Consider the following 23,241-nt stretch of genomic DNA (forward strand, 5'->3'; position numbering starts at 1 on the left):
AAATAAATAAAATCTTTAAAAAAATATATCAGTATCATTAAATTATTTAGAAATAAGGAGGTAAGCACCAGAAGAAACAGTTAAAATAAAGTACTTGCCTCTAGATGCATAGATTGAGAATGAAAAAGACTTCCGTGTTTTCTCTTTATAGGTTCTATAACTAACTTTTAAACTATGAGCATACATTATTTTCATAAAAATAAAAAGTTTGAAAATGCAAATAACATTTGGACGTGCAGACAGGAAGTAGAAGACTATTCTAAGATAAATGGCAGAAATGTGGAGGTGAAAATCTTCCAGTAAATGGTAAGTAGACCTGACTAGAATGTACATTCCATCCTCTGAGAGAGTAGACCAAGAAAGAGGAATTCATGAGATCCAGAAAATGGGATAAACATAACAGAGAGGCGAAGGGAATTCCCAATATGATAATGAAAGGAAGTTTGAGGGGCGCCTGGGTGACTCAGTCGGTTAGGTGGCTGCCTTCTGCTCAGGTCATAATCCCAGGATTCTGGGATCTAGCCCCACATCAGGCTCCCTGCTGAGCGGAGAGCCTGTTTCTCCCTGCCTGCTGCTCTGCCTACTTGTGCTCTCTGTCAAATAAATAAATAAAATCTTAAAAAAAAAAAAAAGAAAAAGGAAGAAAGTTTGGGGTAGACAGCTGTGTGGCATACCCAGGGAGCAGCCAGGCTAGTGGAGAGGGGGAAGATAGAGGGATACAGGAGGGTTGTCTATAGAGAAAAAATTTTTGAAAATTAACTGATAGATTACTTGATGTGTTTGACCATGTGCAGAGTAGTATTCAGAAAGGTTTTACAGTTGTATGGGAAATTAGTGAAGAATTGTGATTGATACCTAGAAAATAAAGCCAACTAGGAAAAACCAAGGCAGTTTATAACTCCAGAGAAAGTTGAAAGTTGCACAAAAAAGTAAATGAGTCATGATAAAATGCTACTTGGCCCCAAAGTGAAAGACATTCACATAGCCATAACAATGAAAACGTCTTACTGATTTACCAAATCTTTTGTAGGATGAAGGGAACACAAGTTAGAAAAGGTGATGTTGTAAGAGGTCTAAATCTGCATCTTCCATAATAAGAAAAAAATAAGTACTATCTAAAAATTGAAAGATCAAGAAACAGCGTAAATACATTATATAGAAATACGGAAGTAAATGCTAGAAAAAATAGCTAAAATTATTCAGAGTAGCTGCTTTAGTAGTATAGATCAGAAGTGGGGAGAGAAGGAATAGGGGTTTGCTTTTTACTTTCTAAGTCTAATTAGTCTAACTTTATGAATGTGCATCACTTTCAAAAAAATAAAAATTAATAAAAAGAATAAATAGAATTTTGAATGGGTAGAAAGGAAAGAGAGCATTCTAGCTAAGAGAAACAGCAAAGATAGGAAGTAGTAAGTAGACATCCCTAGCATAGTGTGGGTTCACAATGGGGAGTAGTGAAAGATAATTTTAATAGCTATCATTTATTGAGTACTTGATATGTGTCAGGTACTGTGCTACAGCAGTATATTCACATTATCTCATTTATTCTCACTAACCCCATATAGTTCCACTATTTTATTTATTTATTTATTTATTTATTTATTTTATTTGACAGACAGAGATCACAAGTAGGCAGAGAGGCAGGCAAAGAGAGAGGTAGGGAAGCAGGCTCCCTGCTGAGCAGAGAGCCAGATGCGATGCGGGGCTCGATCCCAGGACCCTGGGATCATGACCTGAGCTGAAGGCAGAGGCTTTAACCCACTGAGCCACCCAGGTGCCTCAACAAATCTGTACTCTTAAGCACCATAGTTTGAAGGTATAATTGACGACATTTGATCACTGATTTAATTTATGTGACAAAAAAAGACAAAAAAATAATTTATGGGACAAAGGAAAGAGGTGAATTCAAAATGACTCTGAGGAATTAAGGCTCTGTGAGTGGGAGAATGATGTTTATTCATTTTAACAACTGACTACATCAAGCAGCGGGAGGAAACCATAGCAGTAAATTCGAGCGATGTGATCCCTGTGTTATAGAACTTGCCATCAGTCATACGTAGGAGAATCATTTGTGGGAATATCAGTGGAGAAAATTTTTAGTTCCATTTTAACTACATTGAAGTAACAATAGAATGCTCAAAAATGTCCAGCATGCATGGAAAATGTGGTATTAGAGCTTGGTATAAGATGCTCTACACCTCGGAAATCTAACCGTGGTCAAGGGAAATCAGGACTAAGACAAGCTATTTCATTTAATGCTTCAGAAACCATGCATGAGCTTTAGGAGTGCACTTTCTATAGTAGTTGGGCCAGAAGCCAGATTGTAGCTTATAGGTGTAAACCATTCCTTCTCAAAGCTTGATGGTTTAAGAAGGAAAGACGATTGTACAATAAGTAGGAGGGCCATGAGGATAAGCAACTTTTTTTTTTCCAAATGAAAGGAGACCTATATATGTGTAAAAGCAGAGAAGAGAGCATTCTGTCGGAAGAAGCCAAAGATTTCAGAAAGAGAAGATAATTGAGGAAGCAGGGTGTGAAATGAGGCAAGGGCATGAGGCTCAGGTCTGAGGGGTGTGGAGGGACCCTTTTTCATCTAAAACAGTAAAGAAGCCTGAGAGGAGACCTCTTCTGGAGGAAATTAACAAGTCTTTTGGGTACTCAACAGGTCTATTTCCCCACTTTCTACTGTTTGAAATAATTGCAGATTGTACCATCCATCAGTCTTCCTGATCACTTAATTCAAATTTTATCTCACCCAGGCTAACATTTAGGTACTAAGACTCAGGCAGGATGCCATCAAAATCCATTAAAAATGGCTCTCTTCCCAGCAGGGATAGTGAGGCAAACTCCCCTTAACAATCAAATCCAACCTTGGATTAATTAATATCTCTGTTGGTGTCTGTTTTAAGTCATATAGTTCTTGCTGGCTCACTTTCTAGCATTTTTAATTTCATGTGGCACTCTTCAGCCAGTATTTAGCCTGTCCTACTTGAAAAAGGATTTGCCATTTTGGTTTCATTTATTTCTTGCCACAGGATATGACTATCATACACCAACATACACAAAACACATAACAAACACAAGAGGGCAGGGCCATGCCTTATTTATCTGTATCCCTATTTCCAGAGAAGAGCATGACATGTTGTTGAAGCTCAAGAAATGCTGGCCAAGGAGTGAATGATAATCTGTGTGCTGTTCCCGGGAGAGCCCTGAGCTGAGATCCAGAAGATGTCAATTCTGGTTGTTATCTAGAGCTTCCCTTGGACCAATCACATACGTCCTCTGGACCTTATTTTCTCCGTGGGAAGATGAGGGGATTGGGTGATTTATTAAATTACTTCTGACTTACGAATTTTACCTACCATTTTCAAGCTGATAAAATGTCAGGTTTCTAAGGGACACTGGATTGTTATTTGAAACTTCTTCTAAGTCTGTGGCTAACCCATTGGTCACTGCCTGTGAGTCAAAGCAGATCTGCACCTCAGGTCATCTCTCTTAGACATAATAGACAGCCAGATGTGCTACTCAAAGCTCTGTCCACTGGGAAGATTTCCCTACCCTGGTATCCTTTGGAGGGTACCCCAAGGTGGGGTGTAGCACTGCAGTCATCTACTTTTATTTTCAGATGGTGCCAGGCTAACTATGCAAAATTATGTGTAAACCAGGCTGATGTATTTCTTTTTGATCTTAAGTCATTTGGTTATAGATCACTTACCAGGAAGCCACAGGTATGGACTGAGGAAGGGGCAGCCATGTGGCAGGAGGAGGTTCCATGGGAGTCTGGGCCACTGTGCGTGAAACTAACATGCCTTCGGGGCTGCTCAGGCTCTGTCACTGGCTGACCCCTAGACCTGATCTCTACTGCTCACCTATGTCAAAACCTACAAAACTTTGTCCCATATTTTTCCTTAGGCTCTTCTTTCCAGCTTATCTCTTAACAAGAGACCCAAAGGGCATATCATCCTGTGGTGGAAACCAAAAATATCCCTCAAGCAAAAGCAACTGCCGGGACAAAAGGTTACCCGGACAGCCCAGACCACCCAGACCAGCTTGAACTCAACCCCCAACTCGTGCCTACACAGATGGACCATGGAGTGACCGACAGTTACCTTCAACTCATTATAATACTAAGATCTCAGCCCAGGGACGATCACAGCTTCATTTACATAACATACAATGTATGTCTAGGCACATTTCCTTAAGGTTCCTGTGCCACCTTATGCCCACCTCTGCATACGGTGACAAGGCTCCCCTATCTCAGTATTCATCCTAAGCCTAAATCAAAGGAACCCATCCACCCTTGTTCAGGGAGTCATGGCTATGGAAGTTACCCCCTGTGATCTCCTTATTTGCTGCAAATCAAGTTTCCCTTGTGCTACCACTCTACACTCTACCCCATGTAGTTTCTGACTCACCAAGGAGCAAACTCATATTAGTTCATTACTGCTCTATCCCACATATACACCTTCCACAGGATGATGGAATAGTTCTCAGCACACCTTCCTTTATGGGCAGACAGATTAGATGACACTGTTTGTTTGTGATGGGCAGCCTGTGCCTTTATCCTCACCTAACCAGGCATTCAGTCTCCCCCAGAAAACCATCAGTAAGCCAGGAGATTCTTCTCCAAAGGAGAGGTCCCAGCAAAAGAGGAAATCAGTTGAGGTGAGCAGGACAGACATCCCAACAGGTGTCTTCTAGGCTTTCTCAAACTCCCAAGCCCTTCATTTTCAAACTGCCTTTTCCTAGCCCCTACCTAAAGAACCCAGGGCTCTTCTGCAATCCTCCCTTTTGAATAGAAGAATGAGATCTGATAAACCTCTCCGGTCTCAGAACTTGGAGTCTTTGAATTGTGTTTAGATGTTTATAAAGAACCACAGGGAATGAGCAATGCTGAACCAAAGTAATGAGTCTATGGTGATTGGGATTCAAGTATCGATAGGTAAACTATTTGGGTGTGTAGCGAGGTTTCACTCACTCCCTGCTTTTGAGGTCATACCTTGTGACTGCCAGCTGCTCTGCCCAATACCTTCTTTTTTTTTTTTAAGATTTTATTTATTTATTTGACAGGCAGAGATCACAAGTAGGCAGAGAGAGAAAGAAAGGTAAGCAGGCTCCCCACTGAACAGAGAACCTGATGCAGGGCTCGATCCCAAGACCCTGGGATCATGACCTGAGATGAAGGCAGAGGCTTTAACCCACTGAACCACCCAGGTGCCCCTGCCCAATGCCTTCTTTATAGCTGTGGGCCACGTGTCCTTTCTGCCCCACTCAGCCTCCTTTTTGATATTCAGTACCTCCCTCTTACGCTACCCTCCTCATGCCACACTACCATGTCTGTGGTTTCTGAGAATCTTCCTAGCCAATTCTGAGTAGAAGAGAGAACACCCACCAGTTTCCAAAAAAAGACTAAATCCACCAAATAAATTAAGTACTTACACTGTACATTTCATTAATATTCAAAGTCAAACTGCTTCTTTTTCTATGTGTGTACATACATATAGATTGGACAGAATCACCCAGGCAACCAGATAGAATATGGACTTCAAAGGAACAATGGTCTTGTCATTCTTCACAAGAAGTTAATTAGCTCCTCTCCTACAGATCACTTCTAAGACTGTGATTGGTAATGTCTCAACTCCTGCTCAGCTATAAAGTCACAATAATTAGCTCCTTTCTTTGGTAACTGTCATTTCGTCACTACTGGGCAATCTCCTATCATTAATGACTGTTTCACATTACCATGGGGCAGGCATACTTTTACTGACCCTCAGGCTTCCCTAGCACGTTTTAGCCATGTCCAATCACTGTGAGGTGCCATCACACATCTTCCCCTCCCCAAACCCAACATGGTTATCCAAATGAAATACAGTGAAAGGAATAGAGAAATTGCAAAAGGGTTGATTGACCAACAAACAAAATATGTGTATATTTGTCAGGCAATAGTTTTCTTTTTCTTTTTAAGTGTTCACTAGATCATTATCTCCTTTGGGCTGCCTCCATTAATTATTTCTCAGTCTACCACAAGTTTGATGTTGCCTAAAGTGCAGGACTCTTGATAATTGCCCTGATTTACTCCAATTTAGGGATAGTGCTTCCTGGATGGTGTATTTGTAATAGGTACACCGTCCCTGACATCAGCAATTTTGTATTTAATAGAGAGACATGAGACCATTTCACTTTTTGGCAGTCTATGAAGTGCTGTATTTGTCAGCAGTGAGTCCCATTTCTGCCTCCACGCTGACCTTGGTTCTCGAGTTCAGCCAAGAGAGAATTCAGAGCCAAACTCTCAAGTAAACAAGAGTTTAATAGTAGTTAACAAGAAAGTACACTCTCAAGATGGGAGAGTGGGCAGGCGTAGGGGCTGTAATTGCACGGGGGCGGGGGGTAGTCAGTGATGTCTTTTCTTTTTATATTTGCATAGGCTATGGGTCATAAGTTGGGTGGTCTCTGACTGAGGTTGCTTCCGGTCATCTAAGGGACTCCTCCTGCTGGTCTGGAGGGGGAGTTTTTCACCCTATAAGGTCCCTGTGGTGACGTCATGGCAGGCATCCCCCTTGAGGTTGGGGGGCTGGGAAGGTCAAAACAGTAATGTATTTTAATGAAGCTATAGGTTGCTGTAGGACAGTAGTGATGGAGAACAATGCATGCATATTCCCCACCCCCTGGTCTTTCCCTGTGGTTTGGAACTTGGTTTCTTCCCTTTTAATCAGTTGGAATGTATTTGTTCCCTGCTCATATCTAACTAACTGCCCACTCTATCATGTTAATATTAGTTGTTGTCATTAATTATTATTATTTAGTGGGAAAAGTCAATATCTTCTTTGGTTTAAACCAAAGTTGTCTCAGGAATATATGGTAATTTCCCTAATCAGCTTTTGTTCCTGGCCCAGATCATAAACAATATTCATGATCTCGAATGTACAGAGAATTTATTTATAGCCTTGACATACTTTTCCATGAACTGTTTAAATATCAACATAGTCCAAATGAAGCCTGCCAGGAAAATAAATGATTTATATTCATTTCTGTGGGTGACCTTCCATAGAAAGAAATTAAGGATTGCATAACTATAAAGAATAGATAGAAACAGACAAAAAAGTTCAATAAACTACTGTGATTATAGGTGATGAAATTACATATATTTGGGCTTTTCCTGTGTACCTTATATTTTCCTCATGTAGTCACACAATGACCTTTTGGCATATTTTAGAGGAAGATACATGCTTATTTCAATTTCTTCCTCAATTGCAGGGATGGCAAATATGTGGCACATATATTGTCACTCCCCATTCCCAAATTCAGAGCAGACAATGCTAGTCAATCTTGGTACTCCTTGTCACTGAACTTGGAACTAATCCCACGATCTTTTGCAATCCAGCCCTCTACACAGCTATGAGATCACCTGAGATGGAAGCCTTTTGTCATTCTAGTTCTAACCTTAAGAGTTCACACCGAGTCTTGGTTGAGGATCAGTGGTGACAAGGAGTACAAACTCATTCAAACCAGTTTAAGAAAGGGACATTTATTGTACAAATACAACAGATAATATTACAAATGTTGGACTGTGAAGAATAGCCAGGCCGTAGAGTGATGGAAACTAGAACTGGCGAGCAGAAACAGCTTGCTTGCTCTTTCTCTCAGTGACCACATGTCTCTCTTCTACGCTTCTCTGTCTCCTCTTTCTTTTGACTATCATCTTCATTTTTTTAAAAGATTTTATTTATTTATTTGACAGAGAGAGATCACAAGTAGGCAGAGAGGCAGGCAGAGAGAGAGAGGAGGAAGCAGGCTCCCTGCTGAGCAGAGAGCCCAATGTGGGACTCGATCCCAGGACCTGAGATCATGACCTGAACCGAAGGCAGTGGCTTAACCCACTGAGCCACCCAGGCACCCCGACTATCATCTTCTTTCTACCTAACATGCCTTCCTAGCCCCACTCTCCAGGTTACTTAATTCAAGCATCCACATAGTTCTCTCTCTAAAGTCTCTGTGTCTCTTACTGAAAGTCCTCAAGAAACCATATTTGATCACCAACTAAGTTATGGGCTTCTAGGAAGTAGCCAGTTTTTTGCCTTTGGTTCTTCAGGGTTGGGGGAGTGGAGGTTAGGGGAGTGGAACCACATTGTAGGAAAGGCTGTCCCTCTCAGAAGCTGTAAGTTCCTCCAGGTTAAACCTGAAGAAGTTGACAAATTGACTGTCTAAGCTGCTTACATATATTCTCCTAATTGTCCTCCCTGAGTAGAGTTGCCAGATAAAATACAGGATGCCCAATTAAATTTGAATTTCAGGTTAATTATGAATATTCTTTGACATACACATACCAAAAAATTATTCATTGCTTTTATGAAATTCACACTTAACTGGGAATCTGATTTTTAAATTTTTTAAAAGATTTTTATTATTTTTTTTATTTTTTGACAGACAGATCACAAGTAGGCAGAGAGGCAGGCAGAGAGAGAGAGAGGAGGAAGCAGGCTCCCCGCCAAGCAGAGAGCCTGATGCGGGGCTGGATCCCAGGACCCTGGGATCATGACCTGAGCCACCCAGGCATCCTGGAATCTGACTTTTTTTTAAAGAAAAGATCTATTTATTTATTTTAGGCAGAGAAAGAGCATGAGTGGGAGGAGGTGCAGAGGACCAGCGGGAGAGAGAGAGAGTGAGAGAGAGAAGCAGACTCCCTGCTGAGCACGGAGCCTGCTACGGGGCTTGATGGGGGACTCCGTGCAGTCCTTCATCCCACAACCCTGAGATCATGAGCCAACCTGAAATCCAGAGTCAGCTGCTTAACCGACTGAGCCACCCAGGTGCCCCGGCATGCTGTATTTTTATTTGCTGTATCTGTCAATCCTATCCCAGAATCTTCCTCCTTTGGACTCACTCCTTGAGCTGGTACAGTGACATTTTTCCAGTTAGTCAATAGGTGTTACCCGGAGAGTGTGGGTAAAAATCCAAAACTAAAATACGTCTATTAGAGATTCACTGTAGCCCCAGCAATAGTGCAAGTTTAGAATAGTGCATGTTTTACCATTATTGGCTCTATATTTGAAGACTTGCAATTTTCTTTCATGTTGATTTTAGTAGAGTTGTTTTTTGTTTGTTTGTTTGTTTTGTTTTTATTTTTTGGTTTTTTTGTGGAGGGGAGTGGACTATATCTTCCACAGAATAGAAGTGGGGAGCACCTGGGTGACTTAGTTGGTTAAGCATCTAACTCCTGGCTTTGGTACAGGTCATGATCTCCGGGTTGGGGGTATCCAGCCTGTCCTTGGGCTCAGTGCTCTGCACTCAGCGAGGAGTCTGCTTGAGTTTCTCTCCCCTCTGCCGCTCCCCCCTCAAATAAATAAATAAATAAGATCGTTCATAAAAAAAGAATAGAAGCCGTTTGGGGGCTGAGTCTGACTAATGTTATTTCAATGTATATCACTCAGTAGGGTTTGGAGCATCATGAATATATAACAAAGGTCACAATTTCAAAAAATAACTTTCCTGGATGAGTTTCTTAAAAGAAGTTAAAGTGGCATTGACCAGGGCTTGTGGCTCTTGGGTAGGATTTGTTTCAGGTTTTCAGGACTACTGGTTCCTCTTCAATAACCAAATCAGAAACAATGTACTGAATACAGAGGACTGATTTAGTCCTTAGTACCTGGCTAAGACCCAGGAACCCAACACAGCCTGCCACTATGAGGTTGATCATACACGCCACTTAACACTTTCCACTTAGGAAGGGGGCCTCCAACTTGCTACTGGAACTGGAATCTTGGGGCCAACCTGTATATTCATGTATGGAGAGAATGTCTACTTGCCCAACCAGCACAGTAGATGAGAACCCCAGAGCTCTCTTACCAACCCAGTCCAGAGGTTGCGCAAAGAGTGTAGCAAACATGAATCACCCTACAAGGCACTGTTCTTATCAGCTCGTGACCTATTGCACGCTAACCTCTGAACAATCGAATTAATCCCTCCTTTTCTTAGGGGGAGGGGTCAGTGCAATTGATGAGTGTAAAGGAAGCATTCCTCCTAAGTACTCCTCTCATATTTCTCTATTATTTGATTTTAACTATTTTGGGGGGCAATAGCAGTCTTTCTAAAAAAGATTTTATGTATTTATTTGTAAGAGAAAGCACGTGAGCAGGGGTCAGGGAGGGGCAGAGGGAGAGGAAAGAAGCAGACTGCCGCCTGAGTGGGGCTCAATCCCAGTACGCTGAGATCATAACCTAAGCCGAAAGCAGATGCTTAACGGATTGAGCCACCCAGGCGCCCCTAGGCAATAGCAGTCTTCACCAAGTATATTAGTTTCCTAGGACTGCCATAGCAAAGCACCACAAACTGGATGGCTGAAACATCAGAGATTTATCATCTCACGGTTCTAGAGGCTAGAAGTCTGAGATCAAGGTGTCAGTAGGGTCATACCTCCCCCTTCAGGCACTTAGGGAAGGATCTTTTCCGGGTCTCTCTCCCAGCTTCTCTTAGGTTCTTGGCTTGTAGCAGCATAACTCCAAACTTCACGTGGCATTCACCCTTGTCTGGGTCCCAAGTTTCCCCCTTTCCTAATAGCACCCGCAATATTGGATTAGGGACCCACTCTGCTCACCTCATCTTAACTAATTATGTATGCAATGACCTTATTTTCAAATAAAGCTACATTCTGAGATACTGGGGGTGAGGACTACGACGTATGAATCTGGTGGAGAGGCATAATTCAGCCTATAAGACCGTGTATCTCTTGCAGCACCTCCTGGATTTCTTTCTCTTATTTGAGTCCTTCCTACAAAGTGTTTCAGTGGGGAGGTTTGTGACCTTCTTAGGCCTTATGTTTGAATAAAACTTGATCCGTATTACCTTGGTACAACAGAGGTATACAACAAAATGTAAGCTTTAGAAAAAGGAACTAACAAAATCTGGCATATATACAGGACCCATGGGATGTCACAGTCACACAGAAATATTTTTTCCCTCCCGTCCAGCATCGAGTACCTTCTTAATGAACAAGGGAGGTGTTCTTTGAGAGACTGGGTACAACATAAAAGTGGTTTAAAGCTCTAGAGCACCGTGAATCTCTATTTTATACATGTATTGTTTGGTGTGTGGGAACAGTAAATGAAACAAGTGGCTTGAATCCAAGTTTATTAGTTCAGACTGGTTTGCTGACAGTCTGCTAGCCTAGCAATTGTCATACGGATGCTAAAATAACTTACCCCCATCACTTCGATTTTTTAAATGGGTATATAATATGCTCATATTATTTCTTTTTTCTTTAAAGATTTTTTTAAATGTATGCATCTGAGAGACAGAGAACATGAGCCGGGGAAGGGGCAGAGGGAGAGAGAGGGAGAAGCAAACCCCCTGCTGAGCAGGGAGCCAAACATGGGGCAGGATCCTGACCCAAGCCGAAGGCTCACTCTCAGCCGGCTGAGCCAACCAGGCGCCCCTGCTCTTCTGACTTATAATAACCTCAAGAGGTCAGCACAGAAAGCTTCATTTTCAACAATTCCACTCTTTGTCATTGTTGTTCTTTCAACAAAGAGACTTGTTTACACAGCAGAGATATAGTCCTTTTGCCAACAGCTATCACCTTCAGAAGTTGACTGCCTTTATTGTTCATAATCTATAATATCTACCATCAGTTGTGTAGTACATTAGAATTTTAACTTTGCTGTGAATGCCTTTATGTTTATTTAGACGGTGGAAATTAAAGGTGAGAAGCTCAGTTACATTCTTGTGTTCCAGTTTGTAGCCAAGCAATATAACATTGATTTTATTTTATTTATTTTTAATTTTTTTAAAGATTTTCTTCATTTTTTAAAAGATTTTATTTCTTTATTTGACAGAAATCACAAGTAGGCAGAGAGGCAGGCAGAGAGAGAGGAAGGGAAGCAGGCTCCCTGCTGAGCAGAGAGCCCGATGCGGGACTCGATGCCAGGACCCTGAGATCATGACCTGAGCCGAAGGCAGTGGCTTAACCCACTGAGCCACCCATGCGCCCAGATTTTCTTCATTTTTAAGTTATCTCCACACCCAGTGTGGGGCTTGAACTCATAACCGTGAGATCAAGAGTCACATACTCTATTGGCCGAGCCAGCCACGGGGGCCTTGATTTTCTTATTTTGCAAAACGGCAGAGAGATACAGTCCACTCTTAATTATTATTACTAATTATTAATTATTAATCATTATTAATTATTACTCATTATTCCAGCCACACATCATAGGCCTTTGTTTCTTCTTTTACTCTTTGCAGTTACCTCCCTTTGGTTATTTCAATAAGTTATTTAAAATTAGTCTGTTTTGCCAGGAAAATAGGTAACTAAGGAAGAGATTAATGATAGAGAATATATATGAATTTTTTATTATCATATAACATAGAAACAGTAAGTGATATAACATAGAAACAGTTATAGGATATAATATATCCTATAACAGAAACATTAAATTTCTACTCTTCAGAGAAAAATGGCTATATCGTCTATTTTATTTTTTAAAGTAAAATACTTCTGTATGACATTTATCACAATTTATTTTTTCTCCTTCCACAGTCTTTTCATTATGTTATTTTGATTCAGGCACATAAAAGGATAATTCTAAATGAGCAGAGCTATCTGGAAGTTCTTAGATGTAAGCTATAATTAGCTCTTGCTTATTTCAAAAATGGCCCTTTCCATGCATTATATAAATAATTGTAAAACTAATTAATCATGCTTAACCCTTGTTTTCTAAGGTCACAGCAGCACAGGAATAATTGAGGGTTATATATTGAGTTACAATTAAGGAGATACTTGGCTGAAGCTCCAACAGAATTTTTTCTAACTTCTCTTTTCCTATCTTTGCTGTTTTTAATTTTTAGGGATTACATGCAGTTTGATAGGGACTGTAGGATTTGTGGAATTGAAAAAGCTGAAGACTTTTACTAAGTCCCTGCTTGATCCTACCATAAACATCCCACCTTCTTTCTGGCCACTTACAGATCTGTGACCCCTGGCACCATGCCATGCTCGTCTGGCCTCTCCACCCCTTGCAAAAGGTGGTCTTCTTGCTGAATGAACATCCCTCCAGCTCTTCAAGCTCCCCTTTCCCACAGGAGGATAGAAGAGAGGATCTCAAAGCATCATTTCAGTTCCATGATCATATAGTTTCATGTAGAAAATATATGTGAGAAATGTTTGAAATCTAATCTTTTAGTACCTTTTTTTTAAAAAGATTTTATTTATTTGACAGAGGGAGATCACAAGTAGGCAGAGAGGCAGGCAGAGAGAGAGAGGAGGAAGCAGGCTCCCTGCTGAGCAGAGAGCCCGATGCGGGATTCGATCCCAGGACGCTGGGATCATGACCTGCGTTGAAGGCATCGGCTTAACCCACTGAGCCACCCAGGCGCCCAGCACTTTTTAAATTTTTTTTAAGTGATGGGGTTTTCGAAAGAGCTGTACTAAATGAAAGGAGCAAAATATAATTCATTTCAGTCCCATAGCCAGGAGCAAGGTATGAACTGTGGAGATGAGTGTTAAGGAAAATGGATTCGACAGGAAGAGAGTGGGGATGGTCTGAGAGGGAAGTTCCATGTTTGAAACTAGCTTCACTGTGCCTTCCAGAGGGGGAATGGAAATGTAAGGAAGCCATGGGCCCACTGAGCAAATGATTGTGACTTGCTGAACAGCAGAAAAGAAAAAAGAGCGAGGGGCACCTGGGTGGCTCAGTGGGTTAAACCTCTGCCTTCAGTTCAGGTCATGATCTCAGGATCCTGGGATTGAGCCCCGCATCTGGCTCTCTGCTCAGTGGGGAGTCTGCTCCCCACCCCCACCCACCCACCCCCGCCCCCGCCTGCCTCTCTGCCTACTTGTGATCTCTCTCTCTGTCAAATAAATAAATAAAATCTTTAAAAAAAAGAAAAAGAAAAAAGAAAAAAGCGAGAGAGAAGAATGGAGTAAGTTACCATGAGAAATGAGACAATGCTGCAAGAAAGCCAGGAAATGGAGGTTTGGGACTCTCTTACTTAAATCAGGACATTGCCAAGAAGTACTAAAGACTATCTGTTACAGTGATAGGACTTAGTTATTTTAATTATTAGTTTGGGCAAGTTTCCACTGGTAAACTTTTTTTTTTTTTTTTTTTGGCTAAAGTTCTTCTGTGGCTCATGGTACATATTTTTATTACTTATTCTTTACTGGCTTTATATATGCAGCCCCCATTAATTTATTAGAAGTTTGTACATTGAATAAGCTTCAAATATTCTGTAGACTTCTACTCTATAATTAAATGTGGTTTAGAAGGGAACATAGATACCCAGGCAGATAACTTGTTCTTAAGATGTCATTGTCATTGGTTGTCACTGGTAGTTAGTCATTTTAACTAGATATTAATATTCACAGATTTTAAAGTATTACAAATCTCTAGGCTTACAAATGGGAAAGGGAATAGAGCTTAGATTATTTGGTTTTGCCTCCTAAGATGCTGGTTCAATTTAAACTGAAACCATACAATTTCAACTTTTACTATTTTCCAGGCTACTAACAACTCAGATTAACTCTAAAATCTTTGCACAATATGAAGCGAGATTAGCTAGTGAAATTGTAATTTTGAAATTTAGCGTCAGATATTGTCAAATGCTGATCAGATCATCTGAACAGAGCAGCCACTAAAAAAAAAATTAGGAGATGGATGGGGAAATTTGAATACTGACTGGATAATTGTTATTAAAGAATTATTGTTAATTTTTAGGTGAAATAATGGTAGTGTGTGCATGTACTTTTGTTTAAAGATTTTTTTAAAGATTTCATTTATTTATTTGACAGAGATCACAAGTAGGCAGAGAGGCACGCAGAGAGAGAGTGGGGGAAACAGGTTCCCTGCTCAGCAGAGAGCCCAATGTGGGGCTCGATTCCACCACCCCCAGATCATGACCCGAGCCAAAGGCAGAGGATTAACCCACTGAGCCACCCAGGTGCTCCATGTACTTGTTTTTAAAGTAATCTCTACACCCAACATGGAGCTCAAACTCAAAACCCCAAGATCAAGAGTCACGTGCTCCATTAACAGAGCCAGCCAGGCGCCCCGTGTGTATGTATTTTTAGAAAAGTCATTATCATTAGAGATATAAATGGGAAGGGGAATGGATAAGAGTATAAATGAAATAAGATTGGCTGCATAATGATAACTTGAATCTGAGCAGTGCTTACATGGCATTCATTATACTGCTCACTCTATCTATCTACTCTTGTGTATGTTTGAACTTTTTAAAATAGTAGACAGTTTAAAATTTTAATCAGAACTTTCACTTGTATTCGTGAATTTTAAAAAGACCAGGGTTTTCTAACCCAGAAAAATCCTAACCCTTTATAGTTTGTCTTTTTAAAAAGGGCAATACCAGTAGGAAATCAAGTCCATGGCACCTACAGTGCTTTTTATTTATTTATATCTATTTTATTTTTGTTAATGTGACCTGATTAATTTTATTGAGTTCAGTATTTCTTTTTTTTTAAAGATTTTATTTATTTATTTGACAGAGAGAGTTCACAAGTAAGCAGAGAGTCAGGCAGAGAGAGAGAGGGGAAAGCAGGCTCCCCACCGAGCAGAGACCCCAATGCGGGACTCGATCCCAGGACCCTGAGATCATGACCTGAGCCTAAGGCAGAGGCTTTAACCCACTGAGCCACCCAGGTGCCCCGCCATCAGGGTTTTTAAAGGATAATGAGCATCAAATAGTTGGTGTAAGTTTGCTTTTTCACATGTGGTTTTTATTTTTATTGAGTTCTTAGTTATGATGGCTACTTTTAGGGATGACTTTACTTCATTTTATGTGCAGATAATGGTTATCTCCCTATCACTGTCATCGCTGTTGATTGTGATATCACTGCTACTCACATTGCCACAGAGTAATACATTGTCTCTGTAATCGCCCTTATGACAGGACTTGGAAAAAGACTGCACTTCGCTTGAAACAGGTGAGTTTTGAACATTACTATTCTTTGCCTCAGAAATATTATTGACCAAAGGTTCAGAAGAATTTCTGCAAACAAGGCATTTTTCCTCATAGTATTGACAAGACTTGATTAACCGAGGCCTAGTTGACGTGCCTGCCTTACCTGTCCTTTTTAGATTACGATGTCTAGAGGATCTGGTTAGTTTCTGTAAACTGGATTGCCTGGGTGGTGAGATTTGCTTTTGTGGACTGGGGGGCTTGGCTGTTCTGACTGGATATTGTAGAAGGGCTGGCCAAGGCAGCCTCTTTGCCTTATTTGGGTAGGATGAACAGGACTGACTCCCTAGCTTATGGGCATGAACTTGCTTTTGGGGCTTTTTTAGATTGTGTGTTCTATCTGACTTTCTAGGGTGGGATGACCTGGATATTTTTTGTGGCCTTGGTGGCTTTTTTGCCTTTTCTGGACTAGATGATATACATTGCTTTCCTGGACTCAAGGACCTCCTTAACTTTTCTGCACTGGATGGTATGGATGACTTTTCTGGACTTGAGGGCACAGAAAGCTTGTCTATACTAGATAGCACGGACTGTTTTTCTAGAATGCATGGACTGGCTATCTTGGATTCACTGAATGATATTTTGGATGATCTGGACGACTTGGTTGTCACATCTTCTTTCCTGACCCTGAAAATATAGAAAATTCGGCGTATGACATCTTAAAACAAAAGAGTACTGTTGCTATCACCAGAAAACACAGGTTACTATGTCAGTTTAGAGTTTTGGTCATTTTTTTTGGCTCTAGTAGAAAAATTGAACACAGTAAGAATTGGAGTGTGATAAAAGCTATGACTTGGGTTAATAGATATGAACTCATGCTGAATACTTTTTTATTTTCTCGAGAGTATTTTTACTATTTCAGATGCATTGATAACCATATAGCCTACATATGGAATGACACAAAGTTGTTTCAAGTCTACTGTTGAGAAGGAGAAAGAGAGCTTCACTTATTCTAGAAATTAAACTTTAAAAAAGTCACAGGTTGGGGCACCTGGGTGGCTCAGTCAGTTAAGCATCTGACTTTGGCTCAGGTCATGATCCCAGGGTCCTGGGATGGAGCCCTACTGCAGGCTCCCTGCTCAGTGGGGAGTCTACTTCTCTCTCTCCTGCCCCACCCCCTCATGCTTTTCCTCTCAAATAAATAAAATATTTTTTAAAAGAGTGACAGGTTAACATGCAACTCATACACAACTGTCACTACTTGTCATAAGGAAAAAATAAACTCTTTAGACCGGATTCAGTGTTTCCTATCATATTTACACTGTCAAGTTATTGGTCCATGCATATTCATATTCACAATATTCCTCTAAAACTAAAGAAATACAGCTCTGGGGTACTTTAGTCATCGATCCTTACATTGGGAAATTTTTAGGGAAGCACTAGATCAGGGCCAACCTGATCCTCCTATGTGAAAGGCAGGGAGTGAGACAGGGACAGCAGTGAATAATTTTTGCTATTATATCTTCAAATGGTAGATTATCCAAAATGTTTTGTTGGTTTTGGAATGCAGAGACCCATCTCCCTCTCCCCTTCTTTTTTTTTTTTCTTTTCAAGTTATGTATTTAAATTCTAGTTAGGTAGCGTACAGTGCTGTATCAGTTTTAGTCTCTCCTGTTCTTTATTCTCCCTGTCTTATTTGGATAGTCAAGCCTCTTTTCCTAGACTCAATTTGTAATGAAATTTATAGCCTGGGGCTCAGCTGAACCCTCAGTAGGAGACAGCTTTAGAATACACTAAACTTGATAACGTACTTGAGAATATTTAAGAGCTAATATTATTGAAGTAAAGGTATCCACCCACAAGATGAGCTCTTTAGAAGTCTGGGGTTAACGTTAAGTAACCACGAAAACAATGAGATCTCCACTATATGTATACACACAACTTTCATTCTTAATTTAAGGGTGTAAAACTTACGTTCCTGCTTTGGGTGCATCGTCGCTCATACAATTGTAATGGAGAAAACAAAAACAGGTGAAGACAAAAGCTATGATCATAATACCAATTACGATAACGAGTAGACGTCTCCTAAAGTTGTCCATTTTAATCTCCGTTGGTTGAACGTGCTTAGCCCCTGCCAAAGAGATGGTTTCACCAGAAAATGTGTTAGGTAACCCAGTTTTCTTCCATTTGATAGTGGTTTGCTACTAAAAGGTCAAAATCAAGTCTTTTCATCAGTGATTTTTTTTTTTAAAGATTTTATTTATTTATTTGACAGAGAGAGATCACAAGTAGGCAGAGAGGCAGGCAGAGAGAGAGGAGGAAGCAGGCTCCCTGCTGAGCAGAGAGCCCGATGTGGGACTCGATCCCAGAACCCTGAGATCATGACCTGAGCTGAAGGAAGCGGCTTAACCCACTGAGCCACCCAGGCGCCCCTCATCAGTGATTTCTTAAAGCATGATAAGTTTCCCATTGTCATTCTCCTCCCTCTATCACATCCTCCAGCTACAGTCTAGATGCTAAATCTGGGAATCATCACTGGCCAATCAGTACAATTCCCTTGGTTACCCCTGCATCATGGCTTACTCACCTCATTGCCTAGGTTTTTGAGTGTATGTATGTCTTGCACATGTGAATGCACTTGAGTGTTAATGTTTGTGTGTGAATGTGTATGGTGGAAAAAAGGGTAGGACAAGAAAAAACTCTTTTTGAAGCCTACTATATGTTAGGGGCCATGCCAGATTAGTTGAGGGCAGGGGTTAGTGGATTTGGGTGGGGAAGGGGAGTGAAGGGGGACAGTATCTCTATACCCTATGCTTCTATATTTCTTGAATTTTCCACACAGAAGTAAAACTCTCAGATGTTCTCCTAGAAATTCTTAAAGACCTACTAATGGTAACATCAAAGAAACAGCAGATTTCTTAAACACAGCTAGCTTGTCTAATTAAGCCTCGAGTGCATAATATAATAGATCCTAATTTCTAAGTTTTAAGGGTTAGGCACATACCTGTAGTAGAAGAACCATCACTTTGGTTTGTATTTAAACAACTGTTTATCCAAATGGACAAAAGTAGGACATAAATAAAAAGATTCATGTCCAGGGATTTGTTCAAATGTTTTTTTCTACCAAGGAAACTACTGAATTTGGTATGATTCAGCCTGTTCTAGAAGTTTATGACATCATTATCATTTTGTGTCATATTGTGACAACATAATCTCACCATGGAGAAGCCAGAGCTTCTGTGTATAAATACTGCCAAATGATTTTTAACAATTTATTTCTCCACATCAAATATTCTACCAAATGCAAATCAAGAAGGTTTGGGGCATTATTAAAAGCACAGAGGGAGATATTTAGAAAAGATAGGGAAAATGGGATTTCTTTAGCTACTGAAGAACTGCTTCTCCTTATTAAATGATAAGGAGGCAATTTGCAGCTTTGTAGTAATTCTTAAGTGTTATAGGAGTTAAATCATCCTGTAGTATAAGTCTATATGATTTTTTTTCTTAACAAAATTAAGATATTATAAAGCAGTAGTAATTAAAACAGTATGGTACTGGCATAAAAATAGACACATAGATTCAATGGAGTAGAACAGAAAACCCAGAAATAGAACCACAGTTATATAGTCAATTAATCTTTGATAAAGGAGGAATGAATATACAATGGGAAAGCTGGATAGCCACATGCAAAAGAATGAAACTAGACCACTTTCTTTCACCACACACAAAAATAAACTCAAAATGGATGAAAGACCTAAATGTGAGACCTGAATCCATTAAAATCCTTGAGGAGAGCATAGGCCATAATCTCTCTGAAACTGACTACAGCAACACTTTTCTAGATAAGTCTCTGGAGGCAAAGGAAATAAAAGCAAAAATAAACTACTGGAACTACATAAAAATAAAAACTTCTGCACAGTGAAGGAAACAATAAAAAAAAAAACCCTAAAAAGTCAACCTACTGAATGGGAGAAGATATTTGCAAATGATTTATCCAGTAAAAGGTTAGTATCCAAAATATATAAAGAACTTAGACAACTCAACACCCACAAAACAAATAATCCAATTAAAATATGGACAGAAGACATGAAAAGACATTTCTCCAAAGAAGACCTCCAGATGGCCAACAGACACATGAAAAAATGTTCAACATCACTCATCAGAGGGAGCTGCAAATCAAAACTACAATGAAATATCATCTCATAGCTGTCAGAATGTCGAAAATGAAAAACACAAGAAACAACAAGTATTGGCAAGGTTATAGAGAAAAAGGAACTGTTCCTCTTGCACTGTTGGTGGGAATGCAAACTGCTGCAGCCACTGTGGAAAACAATATGGAGGTGCCTCAAAAATTAGAAATAGAACTACCCTATAATCCAATCATTGCAGTACTGGGTATTTCCCCCCAAAATACAAAGACACTAATTCGAAGGGATACAAGCACCCCTATGTTTCTTGCTGCATTATTTACAATAGCCAAACTATGGAAGCAGCCCAAGTGTCCATTGATAGATGAATGGATAACGAAGAGGTAGGGCGTGTGTGTGTGTGTGTGTGTGTATGTATACATACATAAGTACAATGAGATATTATTCAACTATAAAAAAGAATGAAATCTTACCATTTGCAACTACATGGATGGAGCTAGAGAATATAATGCTAAGTGAAATAAGTCAGAAAAAGACAAATATAATATGATCTCACTCATATGTGGAACTTAAGATTAAAACAGATGAACCTATGGGAAGGGGGAAAAGAAAAAAAGAACAGGACTGCTTTTGCTCTCTCCCACAGATTCTTTTTAAATTTTTAAAATTTATTTTCAGCATAACAGTATTCATTGTTTTTGCACCACACCCAGTGCTCCATGCAGTCTGTGCCCTCCCTAATACCCACCACCTGGTTCCCCCGACCTCCCACCCCCCGCCCCTTCAAACCCCTCAGATTGTTTTTCAGAGTCCACAGTCTCTCATGATTCACCTCCCCTTCCAATTTCCCTCAACTCCCTTCTCCTCTCCATCTCCCTATGTCCTCCATGTTATTTGTTATGCTCCACAAATAAGTGAAACCATATGATAATTGACTCTCTCTGCTTGACTTATTTCACTCAGCATAATCTCTTCCAGTCCCGTCCGTGTTGCTACAAAAGTTGGGTATTCATCCGTTCTGATGGAGGCATAATACTCCATAGGGTATATGGACCACATCTTCCTTATCCATTCGTCCGTTGAAGGGCATCTTGGTCTTTCCACAGTTTGGCGGCCGTGGCCATTGCTGCTATAAACGTTGGGGTACAGATGGCCCTTCTTTTCACTCCATCTGTATCTTTGGGGTTAATACCCAGTAGTGCAGACTCTTAACTATAGAGGACAAACTGATGGTTACCAGAGGGGAAGTAGATGGGGGGATGGGTGAAATAGGGGATGGGGATTAAACAGTACACTTATCATGATGGAAAAAAATAATAAAATGATAAGAAAGGATGAAAGGAAATTAAAAGTTACAATTCATATCAAGGTTTGGTATGATACAGAGAATCTCATTTTTTCCTCAAGATCTCATCTTTTCCTTGTGAACTTTTAAATTTCAGAGTGCCCAAAACTATTCTTTAATAATACAGTAACTGTTTTTTTACTTAATAATAAATTGTAATGAGGCACCTGCGTGGCTCAGTCAGTTAAGTGTCCGACTCTTTGATTTTGGCTCCGGCCTCACGATCTCAGGGTCCAGCCCCACATGGGGCTCAGTGCAGGGTTTGGAGTCTGCTTAAGATTCTCTTTCTCGGGGCGCCTGGGTGGCTCAGTGGGTTAAGCCGCTGCCTTCGGCTCAGGTCATGATCTCAGGGTCCTGGGATCGAGTCCCGCATCAGGCTCTCTGCTCAGCAGGGAGCCTGCTTCCTCCTCTCTCTCTCTCTCTCTCTGCCTGCCTCTCTGCCTACTTGTGATCTCTCTCTCTGTCAAATAAATAAATAAAATCTTAAAAAAAAAAAAAAAAAAGATTCTCTTTCTCGGGGCGCCTGGGTGGCTCAGTGGGTTGAAGCCTCTGCCTTCGGCTCGGGTCATGATCTCAGGGTCCTGGGATGGAGCCCCACATGGTGCTCTCTGCTCAGCAGGGAGCCTGCTTCCCTTCCTCTCTGCCTGCCTCTCTGCCTACTTGTGATCTCTCTGTCAAATAAATAAAATCTTAAAAAAAAAAAAAAAAGATTCTCTTTCTCCTTCTCCCTCTCACCCCCCCAACTGTAATGATTAGTGAACGCCAGTGAAAGTAATGATGTCTGTAGTTAATATAAGGCAGATTAGAAATCAGTGTTCTTTTTTGAAAAGAGATTTTATTTTAAAGTAATCTCTATTCCCAAAGTGGGACACAAACTTAGAACCCCGAGATCAAGAGTTGCACACTCTACTCACTAAGCCAGCCAGGCGCCCCTAAACCTTAGTGTTCTTAATGTTTTGGAATTAATGTTGAAAAGCTGAAATTCATTCTTTTTGATAAACTTGACTGCCACACTGAGCATATCTGTGTATTGCTCCCTTAAAATGTTCAATTTTTGTATGCTGATTAGAAGCTGTCTGTATTCAACCCCTCTATTGTTAATTCTGAAGTGTTATTTACACGTTGTTATGGTGCACCTTACCTTGGTTCCCTTTTATGTGTATTAAATCTATCAATTGACAGAATAAACACCAGGTAAATCAAAGAGCTGCCTTTGTTCTGTGTGATTGTTGTGCAAAGCAGCTAAAGCTGCCACAAGTCTCCAGAACTAAGCCTGACTGTGTGCAAGTATCTAGGGGAAAGCATAATCCTCCCCAGGGTGATTATCTATATTTGCCAATGTACAAGTCCCCAAATATACTGTTTGAAAGGCAATTTAATGTTTTGGCAAAAAAAAATTACTGAGGGACTGGATCTTGTCAATTTTCCTAAGCCAAAGTATCCACTCACAAAATTCAAGTTTTTTTTTTTTTTTTTTAAGATTTTATTTACTGGGGCGCCTGGGTGGCTCAGTGGGTTAAGCCACTGCCCTTGGCTCAGGTCATGATCTCAGGGTCCTGGGATCGAGTCCCGCATCGGGCTCTCTGCTCAGCGGGGTCCTGCTTCCCTTCCTCTCTCTCTGCCTGCCTCTCTGCCTACTTGTGATCTCTCTCTATCAAATAAATAAATAAAATCTTAAAAAAAAAAAAGATTTTATTTACTTGTCAGAGAGAGAGAGAGCAAGCAGGCAGAGTGGCAAGCAGAGAAAGAGAGAGAAGCAGGCTCCCTGCTGAGCAAGGAGCCCTATGCAGGACTCCATCCCATAACCCTGGGATCATGACCTAAGCTGAAGGAAGCTGCTTA

General features: G+C 40.5%; 1 protein-coding gene across 1 annotated transcript; it reads right to left on the minus strand.

The window, feature by feature from the left end:
* Positions 1–15,703: 15,703 nt before the first annotated feature.
* CXHXorf66 (chromosome X CXorf66 homolog) lies at positions 15,704–19,012 on the minus strand. Its single transcript, XM_059158416.1, has 3 exons — positions 18,911–19,012; positions 17,881–18,037; positions 15,704–16,593 (listed from the first exon to the last, which is right to left on the minus strand). The coding sequence occupies exons 1-3, from the start codon at positions 18,996–18,998 to the stop codon at positions 15,783–15,785; spliced, it is 1,056 nt and encodes a 351-aa protein (XP_059014399.1). The 5' UTR covers positions 18,999–19,012; the 3' UTR covers positions 15,704–15,782.
* Between the last annotated feature and the right edge of the window lie 4,229 nt (positions 19,013–23,241).

This window comes from Mustela lutreola, chromosome X, assembly GCF_030435805.1.
Source record: "Mustela lutreola isolate mMusLut2 chromosome X, mMusLut2.pri, whole genome shotgun sequence".
In the NCBI taxonomy this organism is placed as follows: Eukaryota; Metazoa; Chordata; class Mammalia; order Carnivora; family Mustelidae; genus Mustela; species Mustela lutreola.

Bases quoted from the DNA above. Each gene is read 5' to 3' on its own strand.
- CXHXorf66 (XM_059158416.1), bottom strand. From the start codon at position 18,998: ATGAATCTTTTTATTTATGTCCTACTTTTGTCCATTTGGATAAACAGT. The intron at 18,038-18,910 runs GTATGTGCCTAA...TCTCTTTGGCAG, and splicing joins TGATGGTTCTTCTACTACAG to GGGCTAAGCACGTTCAACCA. The intron at 16,594-17,880 runs GTAAGTTTTACA...CTATATTTTCAG, and splicing joins GATGCACCCAAAGCAGGAAC to GGTCAGGAAAGAAGATGTGA.